Genomic DNA, 19,472 nt, shown 5'->3' on the forward strand with positions numbered 1-19,472 from the left:
CTAGTTCCTAAAACTGATTTTGCTGCTGAAGCAGGACCATCAATATTTGGTAGTCTACAATTCATTAGTAATGACCTAGTGTGGTTTTATTCAGTGAGTTTTAAAAATATTATTTATTTTCATTTTATTTGAAAGGCAGTGAGAGAGATTGACCCCTCTCCCATTGGTTGGCTCAGTTCCCCAAATGTCTGCAACTGCCAGGCTGGGCCAGGCCAAAGCCCAGAGTTGGAGACTTAATCCAGGTCTCCCATGTGGGTGGCAGGGACTCAACACTTGGAACCGTCATCTGCTGTCTCCCAGGGTGTGCATTCGCAGAAAACTAGAATAGAAAGCAGAGCCAAGATTCAAACTGGACACTCTGATGTGGGATGCAGGCATCCTAAGCAATATCTTCACCACTGTGCCAAACACCCACAACAAGTTCATTGATTTTAAAATTTATTAAGCAGAAGTTATCTGCTTACCTGAAAGAACTGTCACATAGAAACATAATGTATTAGGATGTTTTGGTTGCAGATGTCTAATTCAAGTTAGATTAGATGCAAGACATAATTTACGCAAATTTACTAAATTTAGCTATATTATGTAAAAAGGTGCAGCTGGGATGCCGGAGGTCGCTGGAGTTTGAGATTGCCGGGAATTGCTCACTTGCTGTCCCCACTTCTCATCTCTGTGGTGGTGTCATTCTACGTCATGCAGTATGTGACTACTCACCACTCTGACTTCCTTCTTGGCTTTCTGTTACAGTTGAATAACCCTTCTTTTTATTTATACCTGAAAACATCATGGGGAAAAATTGTGCTTGCTTAGGCTTCATTTATTTCTCTTTGTAGCCAAGGGGTTGGGGAATTCTCTTGAGCTTCAGTTGCCACTAGAGTCATCTGTTTAGAGCACATGCAAGAATAGTTCCCTCAAAGAGAAAAAGCATTGTCTGATGAAAAAGAAAGGCAATTGGGCAAATAGACAGTCAATATTTAAAACAAATAAAATGGAGGCCTTCTAGATGAAGTTCCATCTCCCTGGTTCCTTCTGGGTACTCTACATGGCTTCTGAAGCATACTATTGGAGATCTTAGGATTAGAAAATGGATGGGATAGCATACAAATCACCTACAAGACCTTGAGAAGTGGAGCTACTAGGTACTGGGGGTGGTGGTGCTTGCCTAATAGAAATTTGCTGGAATATAAGAAAGTACTAGAAAAGGTGCTAATATTGAATTGGGATGGAGATTCTATTCCTGGATGAAGGGGCCTAAAATGGGGAGTAGAAAAAGTGGAGACAAGAAGACATCAAGACAAACTTCACTTACTTTATTTAATACTTTATGAAGAATCAAAGCATCATACAGCACACCACTGCTAATGGTGGAAAATGTTCAGCTTTGGCTAAGATGGTGGGATGGTTCTTGGTGTCATCCACAGCCATCCTGGTGAAAGGAACAAAAGGGAGTTTGATGGAAACAGACTTAATGGGCCTGAAGAGGGGCAGAGGCAATGAGCAAAGCACCTCTCTTGGATGAGCATCCATAGTAGATAGTACCTCAAAGAAATACAAGAAATACAAAGGAGAGGGAGAGAAATGAGTAAAAGAGGGGAAGATAGAAAGAAATACAGTTCAGTAAAAGGTAGACCACGTCACAGAAATGTAATTTGGAAGCCCTTTCACATGGTCTGGGAAGTAAACCTTCAAGATTATCCTGATGAATATTTGGTTTTAAATTAATTTTACTAATGAATATGAGGTAAACAAATTCATTATTTTACCAACTATATTGAATAAGTATTTTGGAAAACTTATATACTGGGAGTAGGTGTTTGGTATAGCACTTAAGATTGAGTACCTAGGTTTGATTTCCAGCTTTAGCTCTGGACTTCAGCTTCTTGTTAATGAAGATCCTGGGAGGAAAAAGTGATAGCTTGAGTAATTGGGTTTCTGCCACTGCCATGTGAGACCAGGATTTTGTTCCAGCTCTCAGCTGTTGCTGGCATTTGGGGAGTGAACCAGCCCCATTGGCAGTACTCTGTCTCTAAAATAAATGAAAATGTTTAAAAAGAAAAGTTATACAGCTATTAGTATGAAATTGTGCATTGAAATCAGCAAAATTAATTTTTTTATCAATGGTAATGATTTTCTTAAATACACAATGGAAGTATTTTGTTTGAACAAGCTGTTCAACAGAATTTCAGAGAAGTGACAAGAGTCTTAAGAGACCAGCTACCTGAGCTATCAACTAAACCATGGAGAGATAGGAAGATTTATTCAGATCAAGTATTAATCATTAACACAGGTGATCTCTAGAATATTTACCACATTTTTAATTCAGAAAGGATGAATGAATTCTGCAAAAATGATTAAACCTTCGTACTGTTTCTGAACAAATTGTACCTTATACACTACTTTTTTTTTAAAAGATTCATTTTAAGAATCTTTAAAAAAATCATTTATTTGAAGTTGGATTTAGAGAGACAGGCAGAGACAGAGAATCTTTCATCCACTGGTTCACTCCCCAAATGACCAAAGTGGCCAGGGCTAGGCCAGACTGAAGCCAGAAGGCAACAGCTCTGAGTCTCCTATGTCGGTGCAAGTGCCTAGGAACGTGGACCATTCTCTGCTGCCTTCCCAGGTTCATTATCAGCTCCTCTGCTGCTTTCCTAGGTTCACTATCAGGGGGCTGGATCAGAAGTGGAGCAGCCAGGACTTGAACCAGTGCCCATACGATATGCCAGCATCTCAGGCAGGGGCTTAACTCGGTATGCCACAATGCTGGCCCCTACACTGCTACTTTAAATCAATTTCATCAGAGACCTTACTTAAGCCAGAAGCTTCAATAAGATAACTCACTTTTTTTTTTTTTAATTTATTTATTTATTTGAAATGCAGAAGTTACAGAGGCAGAGAGAGAGGGAGAGGGAAAGAGGGAGCGAGAGGGAGAGAGAGGGAGAGAGGGGGAAAGAGCGAGGGAGAGAGAGAGAAAGAGAGAGAGATAGAAAGTTAATAAACCATCCACTGGTTAACTTCCCAAATGGCTGCAACAGCCGGAGCTGGACCAGGCTGAAGCCAGGAGCCTCTTCAGAGTCTCCCACTTGGTTTCAGGGGCCCAAGGACTTGAGCCATCTTCCACTGCTTTCCCAGGCCATAGCAGACTTGAACTGGCACCCATATAGGATGTCGGCACTGCAGGCGGCTTCACCTGCTATGCCACAGCGCCAGCCCCAATAAGTCACTTTTTTTTTTTAAAGATTTATTTATTTGAAAGTCAGAGTTACACAGAGAGAGGAGAGGCAGAGAGAGAGAGAGGTCTTCCATCTGATGGTTCACTCCCCAACTGGCCACAACGGCTCAAGCGGGGCCGATCCGAAGCCAGGAGCCAGGAGCTTCTTCCAGGTCTCCCCTGTGGGTGCAGGGGTCCAAGGACTTAGGCCATCTTCTACTGCTTTCCCAGGCCACAGTAGTGAGATGGATTGGAAGTGGAGCAGCTGGGACTAGAACCGGTGTCCATATGGGATGCTGGTGCCTCAGGCCAGGGTGTTAACCTGCTGAGCCACAGCTCCAGCCTTGGTATGTCACTTTTTTAAAAAGGAGATTTTCTTTTAAAAATTTTATTTTTATCAACACAAAGTAATTGCACATATTTATGGGGTACAATATATGAATACATTGTATAATGATTATTCCACGGTAATTAGCAGATCCATCATCTTAAATTACACGAAATGCAAATCAAAACCAAAGAGATATCATCTCATTCCAGTCAGAATGGCTATTATCAAAAAGACAAAGGATAACAAGTGTTGGTGAGGGTGTGGAGAAAAGAGAACCTTTATTCACTATTGATTTGGAATGTAGATTATCACAGCCATTATGGAAAACAGTAAGGAGCTTCCCCAAAATATAAAAAATAGAACTGCCATATGATCCAGACATCCCACTCCTGGGTATATATATCCAAAGGAAATGAAACCAGTACACCATGAAACATCTGCATTCCCATTTACTGCAGCACCATCTCCGATGACCAAGATAGAGAAGTTTTCTTAGAGATCTTTTTTCTGATTTACGACAAAAAAATTGCAGCAACTTTCAAACTTGAAAAATTCCCAGAAATAGTATCTCAAAAACCGGCTACAATTCTGTTGCAAACTTTGATTTACAACAAAACTGCAATTTAAAAATGGTTAGGAGCCTTGTGGTATAGTGGGTTAAGCTACACAACTTAACCACTTGAACTTTCCATATGAGTGCTGGTTTGAGTCCCAGCCGCTCCACTTCCCATCTAGCTCTCTGCTGTGGCTTGGGAAAGTAGAAGATGGCCCAAGTGTTTGGGCTCCTGCCCAGATAAATATTTAAAAAAAAAAATACTGCTTTTCTTTTTTAGTTTGCTTGTTTATAATGAATGCATAATGGATTTTTTTCCAAAGATTTATTTATTTGAAAGGCAGAGTTACAGAGAGCAGAGGCAAAGGCAGAGACAGAAAGAGAGGTCTTCCACCCACTGGTTCACTTCCTGGATGGCTGCAATGGCTGGAGCTGTGCTGATCCAAAGCCAGGAGCCTTTTCTAGGTCTCCTACACGGGTACAGGGACCCAAGGACTTGGGCCATCCTCTACTGCTTTCCCAGGCCATAGCAGAGAGCTGGATTGGAAGTGGAGCAGCCAGTTCTTGAACTGGTGTTCTACATGGGATGCTGGCACTGCAGGCGGTGGCTTTACCCATTACACCACAGCTCCAGCCCCACTTTTTTAGTGCTATATCATCCATATGAAATGGTATAGAGAATATCTCTGACAACAAGAGATACTTAAACTTAACCTACATTCAACTGATTTTTGTATACCAACATCCAGTATTTTTAGTGCTAAATGATACAACTACTGTGTTTCTTAATGGATTTTTATCCATTCAGTATTAAAAATTTAGAGGAAGGTGGTACTTTCCCTATAGTTAAGACACAGGTTAGGACACCTGAATCCCATACTGGAGCTCCTGAGTTCCATACCTGGTTCTAGCTCTTGATCCTGGCTTCCTGCTAACACATACCCTGGAAAGCAGCAGCAATGGCTCAAATAATTGAAGCCTACCACCCATGTGGGATACCTGGACAGATTTACAGTCTCCTGGTTTCTGACTGGGATAGCCTCCTGGCTCTTGAGGGCATGTGGGGAGTGAACAAGCAGACGGGAACGCTGCCTCTCAAATTAAAACACACACACACACACACACAAAACACAACAGATAATGTAGAGGTCAACAATGAACATCACATAGAATCTTGTAAATCTGAGCTTCAGGACCCACATTTAGTATTATTATTTTTTTAACACTCACAATGAACCTCTGCTTCTCTCCTACCACAATCACTTTTGCCGGGCAGCCTATAGGCGTGGGTAGATATGACTCAAGTAAAAATGCCAGTGCTATCAATTAGTCTATATTCCTAGACATTGTTGTGATTATTAATTTTGTGTCACCCTTCATTCCATCACTTCTGATTTGTTCCGTGAGAATTTCCTGTTTATGTGACAGCCTCTTCTACAAAGAGTGTGAACTACTTAAGAATGGGGACTATATATGCTTGACCGTGTATCTATTTTCCAATGGTAAATACAGTGTCTTCAACATAACTCCCCCTGCAAGTTTACTAAAGATGCATGAAAAGTTAGAAATCTATCTATCCACAGGTATGTAAAGAAAGTTAAAAATCTTAAGAGATACCACATTTGATTTAACTTTTCTTAAGTATTTTTTTCCTTCTTTCCTTTAACGTTCGATAAGTCTTTGTCCTTGGGGAACAGTGAGTGTCAAGGAGAAACACTGCAGTATGATGCCATTCAGGCATTCACAGGTTCACTATTCTGGGCTCCTTAACTGACCTGTTTGGTTTTGCTGCTTATAAAGCCAAAAATAATTATTCATTATGTCAGCCCAGACTTGAAATCCTCGGGAATGAGAGAGAGCTCTTCCACAATTACGACTACCTGGACTTCTTACAGAAAGTGGGATGGGGGTGGCGGTGTTAGCGAGGAAAACAGGAACCTAACAGGAGAGAACCAAAGCAGGCCGCGGCTCCTCCCGTCCTGAGGGGTGTCTTCACGCTCACGCTTCCTGATGAAAGCGGCAAGTGTTCTGCGGCAATGGCGGACTCTTTTAAGAGCTGTTTGGTTCAGGTTTAAAACATGATTTGCATTTTTACCGTACCTTTCCCCACTAGAGATGAAGGAAGGCATTTTAGATTTCAATATTAAGGCCCAAGATGAATTACAACCAAAACAACGTGCTCAGTGTGCTGAACAGCACTCCCGTGGGGGCGAAAAAAAAAAAACCAAAACAAAACAGTGAACCGTGCTAATGTACTCTTGACCAAAATAAATAACTCAAGTCCGGAGCATGCGTTGAAAAAGGGATTGAAATTGTGCAAAACTGCCATAGAGCTGTATTCAGCATCTGACTAATTTGCATTTTGGGTTTCTGGTGGTTGAAAGTTGAAGCTGGCCCAGAAAAAAAAAAAATTACAGCCCAGAAACTTAAAATATCAAGGCCACACTTACCAATTAACACGAACATTTCTAGTTTACATTCGGATGTTTTCATTCTGTAGCTGGCACAAATAAACTGCCCCAGGAGCGTAATTCTACCGCGAGAAGGGAGGATGCGAAACTAGGACGGAGCTATCTCCACGCATTCTTTTATTTACCTTTCACGACACAACTTACAGGAGTTACACGTGAACCCAAAAACAAAAAACCGGAGTTGTCAGGAAACCCTTGCTTCGCTCACTTCGCCTCAGCCGGCGTCTCCTTAGCAGCCGAGACCGGCGCTCGGCGGCTCTCGGGCCGCCTGAGGCGAGCGCGCAGCGAGGCGCGTTCTTCCGTCTCCTGCCGCACGACTTAGTAAACGCGGGCCTCATACCCCACCCAGCCTTCTCAGCCTTCCTCCCCGCGTCCACAGAGAGGACTGAGTAAGAAAACGACAAGGGTCAAGCAGAAAACGGCCAGCCCCCAGGCCGCCGCCGCGCGCGCACGCGCACGCGCACGACCGGCGACCGCGGCGCGCGAGGGGCGGGCCCGAGGCGCGCGCCTGGAGCTCCGCCCCGCGGCCGCTCCGCCTCCTCCCCCTCACCCCACCCCTCAGCGCCGGGGAGTGACTGACTCCCGCCAGCCCCTCCACGTCAATCAACCCTCCTCCTTCTCGCACTCTCTGCACCTTGTTATTAATCTCAATACCGATATTGCCCGGACGTCTCTCCCCCGGCTCTCGGGGGGTTGTGAACGTGTGTGAGCGAGAACGAAGGCACCGAAAGCTGGCGTCTCTGTTCAGCCAAGGCCCCGGCAGCACCAGGCGCAGCAGCAACCCCCGCAGCGGCGGCAGCAGCCCCAGCACCAGGAGGCCAAGGCCAAGGCCGGGCTCTGTGAGGCTCTCGGAGCTATAGCCGCGGCTTCGGCAGCTGCGGGGGCGCAGCTTCCTCCGGCGGCGGAGGCCTTCGCGTCAGCGGCCGCGGCCGCGGGGCCTCTCCAGTGCGACCAGGGCCACCGTCCTCGAAGCCCAGCGGCGCGGCCCTCGTCCCCCTCCCCGCTCCGGCTCCGTTTCGCTCCCTCCGGCCGCCCTCCGCGCCGCCGCCTCTGCCGTTCCTCAGGCGGCCCGGCCCGGCCCGCCCGCCCTGCGTCCCCTCTGGCCGGTGCCTCTCCCCCCGGCGGGCTGCCTGCATGTCTTTACTGCCCTCAGCCCCGCCGCCACCGCCGCCGCCGCCTCCCCCGCCGCCGCAGCCCCAGCGCCAGCCGCCTCGCCGCCGCCGCCGCCGCCGCCGCCCGGACCCTGGCGCGCTGAATGCAGGTGAGGAGGGGTGCGGGACCAGGCAGGCCCTCCGCGACCCCGGGGCCGGCGCGCCCGGCCGCCCGCGAGCCTCGGGCCCCGGGCCCCGGCGTGCCGCGGCGGCTTCCCCTCGGGGCGGGCGGGCGGGCGTGGGTGTTTGTGTTTGCGTCTGCGGCCGCGGCTCCGGAGGGGAAGCATCTGTGGGGGCCCGCGCGCGCGCGCGCGCGCTCGCTCGCTCGCGCTCGCGGGCGTGTGTGTCTGTGTGAGTGTGTGTGGTGTTTCCCCTGCCGCGGGGAAATGGCTGCTGTTGCTCCTTGTGGGCCGGAGGCAGAGAATGAGGTAGAGTGTGTGTGTGTGCCTCCGAGTCGGACCGATCGCGAGCGTTGGGGAGGACTAGCGCGTCCCCGGGGACATGAGGTGGGAGAGGGACAAATACGCGTGTGGGTGTGCGAGTTGGGACTTTGGCGGGCGGCCTGACGGCCCGCGAGTGGGTGTGTGTGTGTGTGTGTCGAGTGACCGGAGGGGGCGGCGGGGTGACCCGCGCTGGTCGGAGGCGGGCGAAGGCTCCGGGTGTGTGTGTGGAGTGTCGGGGGGCGTCCGCGCCCGCGGCCGGGACCCCCGAGCGGCGTGTCCCTCCCGCTTTGTGGCCCAGGCTCCCGAGCCTCGCAGGTGAGAGCTGCCCCGCGGGGGCCGCGCCGGGCAGGGAGGTGAGCGAGTGCGGCCCACGCGAGGCGGCACGGCCCGGCGAGCTGCGGGTCTGGGTTCCCGGGGCCGCGGCCGCGGCAGGAAGCGCGCCGGCCTGCAGCGCGGCCTAACCGCCTCGGCGCCCGCCCGCCCGCCCGCCTGCCCGGACGCCTCCCGGGACGCGGAGCCCGCGCGGGCGCACGGGGGTGCCTCGGGCCTGGGCAGGTGAGAGTCGGAGGCGGGACGCGCCGACTGCCGTCGCCCCGGCCGCCTCCGCGTCCCCCGAGGAGAGGCGAAGGCTTATTTTGGCGTTCCACGGGCGCGGGGACCCCAGGGAAAGTGGTTCGGAGCAGTCCATCGGGGGGAAGACGCGCTGTCGGGACCACTTCGCTTCGGGCTGCGTGGAGGGACTGAGAAAACATTTGCGTTTTGTGTTGCAAATACTTTCTGGTTGGTGAGATGTAATTTTTTTTTTGCTTCCACGAGGTCGATTCGCTGGGAGGGGCGGGGGAAACACCGGGAACCGGGCTTTGCTGGCCTGTGGTGGTGGTGGCTTGGCTCGGCGTTGTGCATTTGAAATTGTCGTCTCCTGCCTCCTAGGGGAAAGGCGTGTTCGCGCCGGGCCGAGCCGAGCCGAGCCGAGCCGAGCCCAGCCGAGCCGAGCCAAGCCAAGCCGGGAGGTCGGGGAGGAAGAGGAAGTTCCTGGAGCTGTCATGCTCCTGAACTCGGCCGCCCGCTTGGCTTGGGCTCTCGAGGTGGATTGTGTTGGAGTTGAGGGGAGCCGTGTGTACGCAGTGGAAGGGCAGCGCTGCCTTTGGGGAGATGCGGCTACCTTCCCGCCTCTCGTGGTCCTCGTCGTCAGTCGAAGCGTCGAGCAGGCAGCCTCTATTGTGTACTCGGTGTGTGCTCCTGGAAAGCTGTTGGGAGAGTAGTCTTAAGCAAAACGCAATTACGAAGAGAAGCCTGCTAGCTCATAGGCGTGCAGTGTGTTTCAGAACCAAGTGTAAATGGCATTTGGATAATTATTTGCTGATTTACTTTTGTCGACTCCACCCTCTTTACATTGGAACGGAGTTACTAGCTCATCTAGCTAGAACTCCACTATGGATAAAGCCATAGTACAGATTGAGCGTTTGTGGGCTGTGTTTTGAGTTCCGGCCAGAGGTTGCTTGTCCCTGTCTGAACCAGGTCTCACGAAGAAATAGTGCATGCTGCTCCCTAGCAAGAGATGGATGTTTTCTGTTGGCACTCCTGGAAGAACAACTTAGCACATGCAGTTTAGTGGAAAAAGGATGTTTTCCAGACTTCAGTTACAATCCCAGCTATGCCATTTTTCTTAGCTATTTTGACCTTAGGCAAGGTATCTTGTTTCTACAGGACTGTGTTTTCTAATCTGAAATAGAGTGATAATACCTTTATGATACTACAGTTATGAGATTAGAATGAGAAAACGTTTGGTACGTAGTAGATGCTTAGTTAAATTTTAGTTCTGCCTCTTGCAGCCCTATCAACATTGAAAAACATAAGTACCGATTAATTACCCAAAACAATATTATGTAACTATAAGCTTAAAATCATGACAATAGAATATTTCTGTCCTTGGTTGTACATAAAGTATAAAAAACAACGCATATAAAACTTTGTTCTAGAAATATTAAAATGGCTAGTATATTAGTTTGTAGTATATTAGTGTGTGTGAGTGTGTGTGTGTGTGTGTGTGTATATATATATATAATGGGCTAGTATATTAGTTTGTAGTTACTTTACTTTAAAGTCACAGTTACACAGAGAGAGGAAGAGAGAGAAAGAGAGGTCTTCCATCCCCTGGTTCACTCCCCAGATGGTCGCAACGTCCGGAGCTGGGCCGATACGAAGGCAGGAGCCAGGAGCTTCTTCCAGGTCTCCCACATGGGTGCAGGGGCCCAAGGACTTGTATTCTTGTACTCTTTTCCCAGGCCACAGCAGAGAGCTGGATTGGAAATGGAGCAGCCGGATCTTAAACTGGCGCCCATATGGGATGTCAGCACTGCAGGCGGCGGCTTTACCCGCTAAGCCACAGCGCAGGCCCCATGATATTTTTCCTATTTTTTAATTGCTAATCTCTAAGTTTCATTACCTCTTAGGGGTTTTTGTTATATAACCTTGGAAAAAAGTTTTAAGCACACATAGCATATATGTTCTAGTATACTCAAGTATTAAAAAGGATCAAGGAACCAGAATTTACCTATAGAAATCCAGAGTTAAGTGCTACAAAAATAGCTCATGTTGTCTGATTCCAGTAAACGAAATCCTTTGGAATATTCTGAATATAAATAAAAGTCCTGTATCAACTTTCAACAGTTTTTCATTTTCTGTGTTACTGTTTTTTTTTTAATTCTTTTTTTAAATCCATTTTCTGCTTTATATAGAGTTGTAAATGTGTTGTTCTTTCAATTTTAACTGTATTGTGGGGAAAAATAATGTCTGAGTTTTATGAAATTTAAGTAAAGGCAACAGGGAGGTTGAAGGATGTTTTTTGGGTAAAGACAGGGCAAAGAGAATGTAGGAGGAGTTTCTTTGGTTGAAGTTTATAAGGTCTCTGATTACTAATGCCAGTTTTCTCAGTGAAGCCTTATGTCATTGCTAACAGTACTGATAAATTTTCAGGAAATCTCACTAGCTTTTTCTAACATTAAAATTTCAATATAGCTTTTATATATAAAAATTTATGTGAAGGATAGTAGGACCAACTTTATTAAAATGGAAAATGTCATTTTTTAAAGTGTGTTGTATGTGTTCACAATGAACAGAATAATCTGCTTGTATATAATGTTAAGGAATCCTAATACTTTCAAAACAATGAAATAGAAATGAATTTTGATCTTAGCACTGGGCAAGTAATTTTTGTTAGATATTATGAATTACAGTATTTTGAAGCAATTTTTTTAAATTGGGTGAGTTGGAGAATGCATTACTCTTTTTGTTTTTTGACAGGCAGAGTGGACAGAGACAGAGAGAAAGGTCTTCCTTTGCCGTTGGTTCACCCTCCAATGGCCGCCTTGGCCGGCGCACTGCGCTGATCCGATGGCAGGAGCCAGGTACTTATCCTGGTCTCCCATGGGGTGCAGGGCCCAAGGAAGTGGGCCATCCTCCACTGCACTTCCCTGGCCACAACAGAGAGCTGGCCTGGAAGAGGGGCAACCGGGACAGAATCCAGCGCCCCGGCCGGGACTAGAACCCAGGGTGCCAACGCCGCAAGGTGGAGGATTAGCCTAGTGAGCCGCGGTGCCGGCTTTACTCTTTAATTATGAAAACAAATTATACTGAGCTATTAAAATTTGTACAGTGAAAATCACTATTAATAATAGGACTGATCATGCTGCCATTGTTCAGATTAAAGGAATTATATTTCAGTGAAATCAATGTGGAAAAATTGTTTAGGTTTTGAAATTTAATTTACTTAAAGGGGCTTTTAAACAATCTTTTCTAAATATCCATTATTAATGCCTTTAGTTAGGAATTGGAATACTTAGGGATTTTGTCATGTATCACTTGGAATGATGCTAATTAATTAGGGTAATAAATGTACTCAAATTTCAGTGGCTTAACACATAGTTTATTTTTTGCTTACAGGACAGTACAGTGCAGGTGTTCTGGTTAGTGAGCTTGTGGCTTTCCTTGTGAGAATTTTTTTTTTTTTTTAAATTTTTTTCTTAATTACATTTCCGTGGACTTTTTTTTTTTTTTTTTAATTTATTTAAAAGGCAGAGTTAGAGAGGGAAAGAAAGACAGAGATGTCTTCTATCACTGGTTCGCTGCCAATGGCCACAATGGCTGGAGCTGGGCCAGGCCAAAGCCAGGAGCCTGGAGCTTCATCTGGGTCTCCCATATGTGGGTGCAGGGGTCCAATCACTTGGACCATCTTCCACTGCTATCCCTGGCACATTAGCAGGAAGCTGAATGAGAAGTGTAGCAGCCAGGACTTTTACTGGTGCCTGTAGGTGATGCCAGCACTGCAGGTAGAGGCTTAACTTTCTATGTTACAGTGCCAGCCCCTTTTTAAAAGATTTATTTTATTTGAAAGTCAGAGTTAAAGAGAAGGAGAGGCAGAGAGAGAGAGAGGAAGAGAGAGAGAGAGAGAGATCGATCTTACATCTGCTGGTTCTCTTGCCAAATGGCCAAAGTGACCAAGATGGGCCAGGCCTGAGCTAGGCTGAGCCTGGACAGCGAAAACTCTTATCTGTAAGGGGTTTGAATGATAAATGTATTTCAGTATTTATTTAAGGATTTACATTTTACAGAACATTACAGTTGGATTCTGTAATTTTTTCCTTTAAGATTTTATTTATCCGTTTGAAAGGCAGAGATAGAGGAGTCTTGTTGCAGTTGATTTCTTCTTAGAGGAGTCGTTCTGAGAGGAGGAGCGTGGTGGGGCAAGAGGCCCGGAGTCACCACACAGACCCTGGGAGTCTGGTGAAAGCAGGCCTGAGGCCTGCTTATATAGCCAAGGCAGCCAATCTGGTCAAGGGGTGGTCTATGCCTTAACCAATCACAGCCTGTTGCCAGGCAGTTTCCAAAGCCGTCCAATCACAGCGTGTTGCCAGTCAGGCTCTGTTGCCAGGCAGTTTCTGAAACCATCCATTCACAGCCTGTTGTCAGGCTCTGTTGTCATGTGGTTTCTGAAGCCATCCAATCACGGCCTGTTGCCAGGCAGTTTCTGTTGTCAGCGGCCATCTTGGCATGACCTTCTCACCTCAGCGGCCATCTTGGTATGACCTTTTCACCTTCTCATTCCAACACACAGTTTTTTTTTTTTTTTTTTTTTTTTAAGATTTATTTATTTATTTGAAAGTCAGTACACAGAGAGAGAAGGAGAGGCAGAGAGAGAGAGAGATGTCTTCCATCTGCTGGTTCACTCCCCAACTGGCTGCAGTGGTTGAAGCTGCTCCAGTCTGAAGCCAGAATCCAGAAGCTTCTTCCAGGTCTCCCATGTGGGTGCAGAGGCCCATTACTTGGGCCATCTTCTGCTTTCCCAGGCCATTAGCAGCGAGCTGGATCTGAAATGGAGCAGCCAGGACTCAAACAGGCGCTCAAATGGGATTCCAATGCTGTGGGGTAGAGGCTTAAGCTTCTAAACCACAGCGCTGGCTTCTGGATTCTATAATCTTTAGTGAGATTATTCATTACTATTCTGTATTTTCACTATGGTTTACTGGGTTCTAGCAGAATTATTTTTCTGTATTTTGCAGTCAGTTCAGATCAGTATTGTAAAACTCTGAATTTTATTTCCTAAGGTATGTTTTCATAGGAAACACAATATTTTTCTTTGCATTTTTTTCTGTTGCTAGAATAGAGCATTATTATTAGTAGTACTTTATATTTTAAGGAAATACCATTTAGTTGGACCTTACTGTGATCTTTTGTTGCTGTTATAGTGATTCAAGTGACCAACATTAATATATGTGAGATTTAACCTAGAAAGAACAATAAAATCATCAAGTAAACAACAAGAGATTAATTATTAACCGTGTTCATGCTTCAGGATAAAAATACTACAACTTTCTTTGAGTAAGTGCACTCTAACAGTGGACTTGGAGCTGTAATACGCTAAATGGATTTTGTCTCTGTACGACTCTCATTTTTTTTTTTTTTTTTAAATTTTTGACAGGCAGAGTGGACAGTGAGAGAGAGACAGAGAGAGAAAGGTCTTCCTTTGCCGTTGGTTCACCCTCCAATGGCCGCCGCTGCAGCCGGCGCACCGCGCTGATCCGATGGCAGGAGCCAGGATCCAGGTGCTTTTCCTGGTCTCCCATGGGGTGCAGGGCCCAAGCACCTGGGCCATCCTCCACTGCACTCCCTGGCCATAGCAGAGAGCTGGCCTGGAAGAGGGGCAACCGGGACAGAATCCGGCGCCCCAACCGGGACTAGAACCCGGTGTGCCGGCGCCGCAAGGTGGAGGATTAGCCTATTGAGCCACGGCGCCGGCCCTGACTCTCATTTTTTTAAAAATTATTTATTTGAAAGGTGGAGTTGAAGAGAGAGAGAGAGAGAATCTTCTGTCAGCTAGTTCACTCCCTAAGTGGCCACAACCTGCTGTGTCTAGACCAGATTGAAGTCTGGGGCCTGGAACTGTAGCTGGATCTTCCACGCAGGTGGCAGAGGCCCAGGTATTTAAACCACCTTCCACTGTTTTCCTAGGCTTTCCCAAGTGCATTAATGGAGCCGGATCAGAATTGGAGCAGCCACGACTTGAATTGGCACCCATATGGGATGCTCTGTGTTACTTTTATTTACTATGATTTTTTTTAAAAAAAGTTATATTTATTTGAAAGGCAGAGTTACAGAGAGAGAGAGAGAGAGAGAGAGAGAGAGAGAGAGAAAGTTCTTCCATTCGCTGGTTCGTTCCCCAAATGGCTGCAGTAGCCAAAGCTGGGCTGATCTGAAGCCAGGAGCCAGGAGCTTCCTCTGGGTCTCCCATGCTGGTGTAGGGGTCCAAGGACTTGGGCCATCTACCACTGCTCTCCCAGGCCATAGCAGAGAGCTGGATCAGAAGAATAGCAGCTGCGCCCATAGAGAATGCTGGCACCACAGCCTGTGGCTCCACCTTAAGTAGGCCACAGTGATAGCACCACTTACTTTGATTTTTTAAAAAAGTTTATTTATTTGAAAGGTAGAGAAATGAAAATAGATATCTCTCATCTGCTGATACACTCTCCAAATGCCCACAGTAGCCCATGCTGGGCCAGGCTGGTGACAGGAGCTGGAAATTCAGTCTGGGTTGCCCACATGGGGTGCAGGAACCCAACTACATGAGCCATCACCATTGCTTCTCATGGTTGCACATAAGCATGAAGCTGCATTTGGTAGTGAAGCTGGACTGGAACCAGATGCAGGCATCTTAGGAGTTATATTTAACACAGTGTCAAACTCCCCCCTCCCCCCCTTTTTTTTTTGGATTTATTTGAAAGGTAAAGTGGCAGAGAGAGAGAGAGAGAGAGAGAGAATCTTTCATCTGCTGGTTCATTTCTCAAATGGTCGCAACAGCCAGGACCAGGAGAAAGCCAGAAGCCAGAAACTCCATCCTGGTCTCCCACATAGTTGCAGGGGCCCAAGTATTTGGGACATCTTCAGGTGCTTTCCGAGGTTCATTAGCAGGGAGCTAGAATGGAAGTGGAGTGGCTGGAGTATGAACAAATGCTCTGATATGGGATGCCATCATCACAAGCAGTGGCTTGATCCCCTGTGCCATGACTCTGGACCCCAGTACTTTTTATTCTATATATATAGATATATACACACGTATATATACACCTTCATATATACATATTTTTATCTTTATTCAATAAAATATTTTTGAGTAGCCTAATTAACTTCTCCATAGTAAATATTTCTAGTTTTTTGTATCTTGAAAACTAAAACTAAAAATTGTGAGGACCCATTCTGTATCAATTATTATACCCAGTTCTAAAGAAACATGAAAGATGTAGAAAAGAGCTTTGCTAAGGTTATAGCTTTATGAGAATAGGGGATAAAGCATATAATTTAGTTTTTTCAAAGCAACAAATACAAAATATGCAAACCAACATAATATAAACTGTATATAAATATTTGGAGTGCAGGTAACATAAATGGAATGGTGCATAGATCAGGAATTACTTAAAGAATTGTTTTTTTTTTTTTTTTTTTTTAAGATTTATTTGTTTGAAAGGCAGAGAGAGAGAGAGAACCTTTCTTTGCTGGTTCATTCCCCAAATGGCAACAACAGCCAGGCCTGGATCAGGCTGAAGCCAGAAACCAGGAAATCTATCCTGGTCTCCCATGTGGGTGGCAGGGGTTCAAGTTTTTGCCTTCCCGGGTGTATTATCATCAGGAAGTGGGATCGAAAGTGGAGTAGCCTGTACTCAAACTAGTACTCTGACAGGGTATATTGGCATTTCAAGTGGATGCTTAACCCAATGCATCAAATGACAGCCTGCTTTTTCTTTTTTTTTTTTTTTTTTTTTTTTTAATTTTTATTTTATTTTATTTATTTATTTATTTTTTTATTTTTGACAGGCAGAGTGGACAGTGAGAGAGAGAGACAGAGAGAGAAAGGTCTTCCTTTGCCGTTGGTTCACCCTCCAATGGCCGCCGCTGCAGCCGGCGCACCGCGCTGATCCGATGGCAGGAGCCAGGATCCAGGTGCTTTTCCTGGTCTCCCATGGGGTGCAGGGCCCAAGCACCTGGGCCATCCTCCACTGCACTCCCTGGCCATAGCAGAGAGCTGGCCTGGAAGAGGGGCAACCGGGACAGAATCCGGTGCCCCGACCGGGACTAGAACCCGGTGTGCCGGCGCCGCAAGGTGGAGGATTAGCCTATTGAGCCACGGCGCCGGCCTTGCTTTTTCTTTTTTAAAGTAGCTTTTTTGGTGATATAATTTACCTAGTAGAAATAACCCATTTGAAGTATACAGCTCCATGGTTTTTAGTTTATTTATGGTTGTGTAACCATCATCATAATCACTTTTAAGAACATTTTTGTCAGTTGAAATATAAACCCTAAATTCTGTTAAGAATTGTTCTTCACAGTAATTGATTTACTTTCTGTATAGAATTGCCGCCTTTGGACATTTCATATAAGTGAAATCTTAATAGGTGTGCTTTTATGAAGGTATTCTTTTACTTACTATGTTTTTGGTATTCATCCATGTAATATTATTTCATTTTTTATGCCCAAGTATTATGCCATTTTATGTGTATACCACATTTTGTTTACCATTTGTCAACTAATATACATCTGGGATTTTTTCCACTTTTTGACTATTAAAATTATGCTCTGTGAACCTTTTATTGTGTATATGTTTTCAGTTCTTTGGAGTATATGCTTAAGAATGAAATTGGTATTGTATAACATAATAGAAATATGGTATTTCATGTTCATACTTACGAGGAATTTCTAGAGAGTTTTCAGAGCAGCACACTATTTTACATTCCCAGCAGTAGTATATGAGGGCTCCAGTTTGTTCACATCCTTACCAGTTGCCTGTTGTTTGATCATCTCTTTCCTGGTAGATGTGAAATGATACCTCTTTGTTTTGATTTGCATTTCTTTTATGGCTAATAATACTGAGCATCTTTTTCTGTGATTATTGGCCATTTGTGTATATTCTTTGGAGAGATTTGTGAGAAAGGTTCAAATCCTTTGCCCATTTTTATACTGTTACTTTTTATGATTGGGTTGTCCTTTATATGTATTAAAGATTTGTACCTATTACATATGGTTTGCAAATATTTTCCCTCATCCTGTGAGTTGCCTTTGCACTTTCTTGATGGTGTCTTTTCAGACACAAGAAGTTTTACCACGATGAAGTCATGTTTCTTTTTTCTAGTTGCTTTTGTGTGTTTGGTGTCCTATCTAAGAAACCATTGCCTAAACTAAGATCACAAAAATATGTTCTATTTTTGTTCTAGATATTTTCTCTCTTACATTTAGGTCCTTGACCAGTTTTGACTTAACTTGAACATTATATGATGATGATATTATGATGTAGAGATCTAACACTGTTTTTGCTGTTCCAGTGCCATGTGTTAGATTATTCTTTCCCCCATTGAATTATATTATCACTGTTGTTAGAAATCAGTTAATCAGTCCATAAATGTGAAGGCTTAGCTTGAGAATTTCAGTTCTATTCCATTGATCAATATTAGCCTTATTCAGTACCTTTTTTTTTTTTTTTTTAAGATTTACTTATTTATTTGGAAGGCAGAGTTAGAGAGAGAGAGAGAGAGAGAGAGAGAGGGAGGGAGGGAGGGAGAGCCAGGAGCCTTATATGGGTCTCTCACATGGGTGCAGGGGCCCAGGGACCTAGGCCATCCTCCACTGCTTTCCCAGATATGCTAGCAGGGAAAGGAAGTGGAGTGGAGCAGCTGGAACTCAAACTAATTCCTATGTAGGATACTAGTGCTACAAGTGGTGGCTTGACCCACTATGCCACAGCGCTAGCTGTTAGTGCTGTTTTTACTATTGTAGCTTTGTAACTGAGAAGCATAAATCCTAGAACATTTTTGTTCTTTTTCAATATAATTTTGGTTATTTGGGTCTCTTATATTTTCAAATCAGTTGTAGGGTCAGCTTGTCAATTTCTACAAAGAAGCCAGCAGGAATTTTGATAAGATACTTGTGTAATCTGTAGATAATTTGGGAAGCATTGCCGTCTCAACAATATTAAGTCTCCCTGTCCATGAACATGAGATGTCTTTCCATTTATTTAGATATTTAATTGCTATTGATGATGTTTTATAGTTCTTAGAGTATGAGTTTTATATTTCTTTTGTTGCATTTTTTTTTCAGATGTTTTATTTCTTTAGATGCAGTGGTAAATGGAATTTCATTTTCAGGTAGTTTAGTGCAAGTGTATAAAGACACTGTTAATTTTTGTGTATTGATTATGTATCCTATCCCTTGCTGAACTTACCAGTTCTAATAGTTTTTAAGTGGATTCCATAGACTCTTCTATAAGTAAGGATCATATCATTTGGAAATACATGTAGTTTCACTTCTTTTCCAATGTGAATACATTTTATGTCATTTTCTTGCCTAATTATCTTGGAATGAACCTCCAATATATTGTGGAAAAGAAGTGTCAAAGCAAACATTTGATTCACAGCAGATCCTTCTCTAGTTTCAGATCATAGAGAGAAAGCATTCAGTCTTCCTCCATTAAATATAATGTTAAACAGAGTTTTCATAGATGCTATTAAGTGAGGAAATTAATTTTTATTCGTAGTTTGTTGAGTTTTTCTTTGTCTTTTTTTTTTCTTTTTTTGGGGGGCAAACTGTTAAACATTGAGTTTTGAAGAAAGTGTGAAATGTGGATTAGGTAAATAAAGATGTCCAGTGATTGTGTATCTCATGGCAGGTATAGGGAAAGAAACCAGCCCATTCACCAATGACTTCAGCCCTTTTAAGAGCTGCTGTGGTTCAAAGGACTTGCTTCATCTCTCTGGCCTGTTGTTTTTATCAGA

The 19,472-nt window shown here is 44.8% G+C and overlaps 1 protein-coding gene and 1 long non-coding RNA gene across 8 annotated transcripts in view; one reads left to right on the forward strand and one right to left on the reverse strand.

Annotated features, from left to right (window-relative positions):
* Positions 1–1,305: 1,305 nt before the first annotated feature.
* On the reverse strand, positions 1,306–6,847 carry LOC149125126 (uncharacterized). The gene is made up of 3 exons (XR_016212482.1): positions 6,546–6,847; positions 1,841–1,895; positions 1,306–1,426 (listed from the first exon to the last, which is right to left on the reverse strand). It is a non-coding gene; the product is annotated as an uncharacterized LOC149125126 (long non-coding RNA).
* A 357-nt stretch (positions 6,848–7,204) lies between these two features.
* Positions 7,205–19,472, forward strand: part of CNOT6L (CCR4-NOT transcription complex subunit 6 like) — a 121,279-nt gene continuing 109,011 nt past the window's right edge. The window contains exon 1 of one of the 7 annotated variants that reach the window (XM_008267694.4): positions 7,205–7,827. Coding sequence is in view for 3 of the 7 variants with exons in the window: in XM_008267695.5 (XP_008265917.2) it covers positions 8,219–8,475 (257 nt within the window). In the remaining 4 variants the exon portion in view is untranslated. Of the gene's footprint in view, positions 7,828–7,973; positions 8,476–19,472 lie in introns of those variants that run through there. The other 6 variants (XM_089303192.1, XM_002717095.6, XM_008267695.5 and 3 more) reach the window with 6 other exon arrangements.

This window comes from Oryctolagus cuniculus, chromosome 8 (genome assembly GCF_051225735.1).
Source record: "Oryctolagus cuniculus isolate XC-2025 breed Fujian yellow rabbit chromosome 8, ASM5122573v1, whole genome shotgun sequence".
Lineage (NCBI taxonomy): Eukaryota > Metazoa > Chordata > Mammalia > Lagomorpha > Leporidae > Oryctolagus > Oryctolagus cuniculus.